We start from the raw sequence: 3798 nt of genomic DNA, 5'->3' as shown, positions 1-3798 counted from the left end.
TTAGAATAAAACAAAAATAAATAAAATGGCAAAACTTCTATTATGTAAAGTATATCTCAATTTCATTAGAAATGGATAACCAAGGGCCAGGTGTGTTGCCGGACGCTTGTAGTCCCAGCTACTTGGGAGGCTGAGGCAGGAGAATGGCGTGAACCCAAGAGGTGGAGCTTGCAGTGAGCCAAAATGGAAAAAAAAAAAAAAAAAAAAAAAAGACAACCAGATATTGTGTATATCCTGATAAAATGAAACAGAAAGTATACCTCTGCTTTCTTGTGTCACCCCCGACCAAGGAATCTAAGTCTAATCAAGTCCCCAGATTTACCGATATAGAAAATATGGGGACTAGAGGGACAACATAAACTACAGGAGACCCTTGAACAACACAGGTTTGACTCTTGCTCTGTTGTCCAGGCTGGAGTGCAATGGCACGATCTTGGCTCACTGCAACCTCCCCCTCCTGGGTTCAAGTGATTCTCATGCCTCAGCCTCCCGAGTAGCTAGGACTGCAGGCGTGTGCCACCACACACGGCTAATTTTTGTATTTTTAGTAGAGATGGGGTTTTGTCACGTTGGCCAAGGTGGTCTCAAACTCCTGACCTCAAATGATCTGTCTGCCTCAGCCTCTCAAAGTGCTGGGATTACGGGCACAAGCCGCCGTACCTGGCTGGATTTGTTTTAGACCAAATGCAAATAGAAAACATGGTATTCCTGGGATGCAAAATCTGTATATGGGAGACTGGCTTTTCATGTATGAGGATTCTGCAGGGCCAAATGTGGGACCTAACTATGCATGAACTTTGGGATATTCAGGGGTCCTGGAACCAATACCCCTTGCATACTGAGGGATGACTGTAGGATGCAATCAGCCAAAAGTAAAATGCGAGAAACTCTCTAAGATAAATGAGTGTTTTCTCCAACAACAAGCATAAGAGAGTAGAGGCCAGGTGCAGTGGCTCACGGTTGTAATCCTAGCACTTTGGGAGGCCAAGGCTGGTGCATCACCTGAGGTCAGGAGTTTGAGACCAGCCTGGCCAACATGGGGAAACCCCATCTCTACTAAAAATACAAAAAATTAGCCAGGCGTGGTGACAGATACCTGTAATCTCAGCTACTAGGGAGGCTGAGGCAGAATTGCTTGAACCCAGAAGGCAGAGGTTACAGTGAGCCGAGATCACACTACTGCATTCCAGCTAGGGTGACAGAGCGAGATCCGTCTCAAAAATAAATAAATAAATAAATAAATAAATAAAAAAGGAAAGGAAGGCAGTTGGGTGCAGTGGCTCATGCCTGTAATTCTAGCACTTTGGGAGGCCGAGGTGGGCAGATCGCCTGAGGTCAGGAGTTTGAGACCAGCCTGGCCAACATGGGGAAACCCTGTCTCTACTAAAAATACAAAAGATTAGCGAGGTGTGGTGGCAGGTGTCTGTAATCCCAGCTATTCGGGAAGCTGAGACAGGAGAATCACGTGAACTCAGGAGGCAGAGGTTGCAGTGAGCCAAGATGCAGCCACTGCACTCCAGCCTGGGTGACAGAATGAGACTCCATCTCAAACAAAAAGCGGGAAAGAAGGACCTCTCTGTTGTAAATTAAGAGACTTAAGACACAATCAACTGTAAGCAATGTGTGGACAGTATCTAGATCCCAATTCTATTACTGTAATTGCAAAAAGACATCTGAGGAAAATTAAGCATGGTCTGAAATTCTAAGTTATAAAGAAATCACTGTTACTTTTGTTAGATGTGGATATAAAATGACTGCACAGTAGACAAGAAGGTGGTACATAATAAAACTCTTAAAGAGATTAAGCAGCATGTAACAAATAAAAAGCTACTTACTTGATTTCTAAAAATCATAATATATTTGATACCATCAGCTTTAAGGACAGGAAATTCATTCACTATTAAAAAAACAGAAAGCCATAGTTAAGTGGTAAGGATCATTACTTCCAAATTAGTGATATCATCAGAGTTACAAAAAAATGATAAAATGTCAAGTAATTAAAGCACAGTTAATTATATAATGATTTACTATTTAGCCATTAATTTTGGTAGGATTATAAATAATTTTATTTTTCCTCATGCCTGTTTCATGACAAAGGAACACATATTATATAATTGAGTAAAAATGAGCTGGACCATGCATCGGTGAGCATGTCTACCTACATTCCCAGAAGTGAAGCTATTCTGAATTAGAAACATGTACATCTCTCTAGCTGGAATTTGCTTTACATTATTCCAGTGGTAGGGAAATAAATGAAAGGAATAGATCACTAAATGTTAATAATTCTTGAAGCTAGATGATAGTCACATGGGAGCGTATTACAATATTCTCTTCACCTTTAGGTGTATATAAATTTCCCACATTAAATTTTTTTTTTTTTTTTAAAAGAATATATCTGAATCTAGAGGAATACATTCATAAACATCAAACTATCCTTAATTTTTTTTTTTTTTGAGACAGAGTCTCGCTCTGTCTCCCAGGCTACAGTGCAGTGGCACGATCTCGGCTCACTGCAACCCCTGCCTCCTGGATTCAAGCGATTCTCCTGCCTCAGCCTCCCAAGTAGCTGGGCTTACAGGCATGTGCCACCACGTCCGGCTAGTTTTTTTATTTTTAGTAGAGATGGGGTTTCACCATTTTGGCCAGGTTGGTCTCAATCTCTTGACCTCATGATCCGCACACCTCGGCCTCCCAAAGTGCTGGGATTACAAGGGTGAGCCACTGCGCCCAGCCAAAAGATATCCTTAATATTTATCAATTTTCTAGTTCTTTGAACTGTACTCCAATTTTTAAGAATTCATTTTTCAAATAAAAAAGAAAAGGAAGCCAATGTATAATTATTTATACACTAGGTAGCAAAACTTGAGTTACAGTTTAGTTGTACTTATTCCTATTTTCTTCCTAATCAAGCAATATTTTATCAATAATTAATTTCACATGGACAAGACCTGGGGAAACCATTTGAGATTTTATTAATAAAAGAAATAATAGGCAGGGCATGGAGGCTCACGCCTGCAATCCCAGCACTTTGGGAGGCCAACGCAGGTGGATCACCTGAGGTTAGGAGTTCGAGACCAGCCTGGCCAACAAGGGGAAACCCTGTCTCTACAAAAAATATAAAAATTAACCGGGCATACCGGTATGTGCCTGTAGTCCCAGCTGCTTGGGAAGCTGAGGCAGGAGAATAATTTGAACGCAGGAGGCAGGGGTTGCAGTGAGTGGAGACCACACCACCGCACTCCAGCCTGGGTAAGAGTGAGACACCATCTCAAAAGAAAAGAAAAAAAGAATGAATGGGAACAAGGATAGGAAGCCATGTTTTTAATTGCAGATATAGTGTGGTAAGCTGTAAAAAAAGCAAGAATTTCACAACTCACCATTAGCTGATTTTAAATCAGGGAGGATGTGATTCACAAAGAACTCAGTTAGGTTTACAAGTTCATTTGCTTGTGTAATTCCATGCTGAAAAGCAAATTCATAACATGGTAAAATAACAAAATACCTGTATATATCTACATTAGAAATTTAAGCAAGTTTAGAAAACCACGTTAAAAATGGAGATGAACAGTTCAAAACACAAACTGCTTATGTATAAAATGAGACTGTACTGGCTGGGTAGAGGAGCTCATGGCTGTAATCTCAACACTTTGGGAGGCTGAGGCGGGTGGATCACTTGAAGTCAGGAGTTCAAGACCAGCCTGGCCAACATGGCAAAACCCCATCTCTACTAAAAATACAAAAAATTAGCCAGTGTGGTTACATGCACCTGTAATTCTAGCTACTTGGGAGGCTGAGGCA

General features: G+C 41.0%; 1 protein-coding gene across 1 annotated transcript in view; it reads right to left on the bottom strand.

Moving 5' to 3' along the window:
- CSE1L (CSE1 chromosome segregation 1-like (yeast)) overlaps positions 1 to 3798 on the bottom strand; it is a 59912-nt gene that overhangs the window by 15790 nt on the left and 40324 nt on the right. The window contains exons 12-13 of the mRNA XM_011995412.1: positions 3378 to 3462; positions 1836 to 1897 (exon numbers count right to left, since the gene is read on the bottom strand). Of these exons, the coding sequence (XP_011850802.1) occupies positions 1836 to 1897; positions 3378 to 3462 (147 nt within the window). The remainder of the gene's footprint in view (positions 1 to 1835; positions 1898 to 3377; positions 3463 to 3798) is intronic.

Source organism: Mandrillus leucophaeus, unplaced genomic scaffold, assembly GCF_000951045.1.
Source record: "Mandrillus leucophaeus isolate KB7577 unplaced genomic scaffold, Mleu.le_1.0 Scaffold489, whole genome shotgun sequence".
Classification (NCBI taxonomy): Eukaryota; Metazoa; Chordata; class Mammalia; order Primates; family Cercopithecidae; genus Mandrillus; species Mandrillus leucophaeus.
Note: the sequence above shows the minus strand (reverse complement) of the source record. Positions and strands in the feature narration are given on the sequence as shown.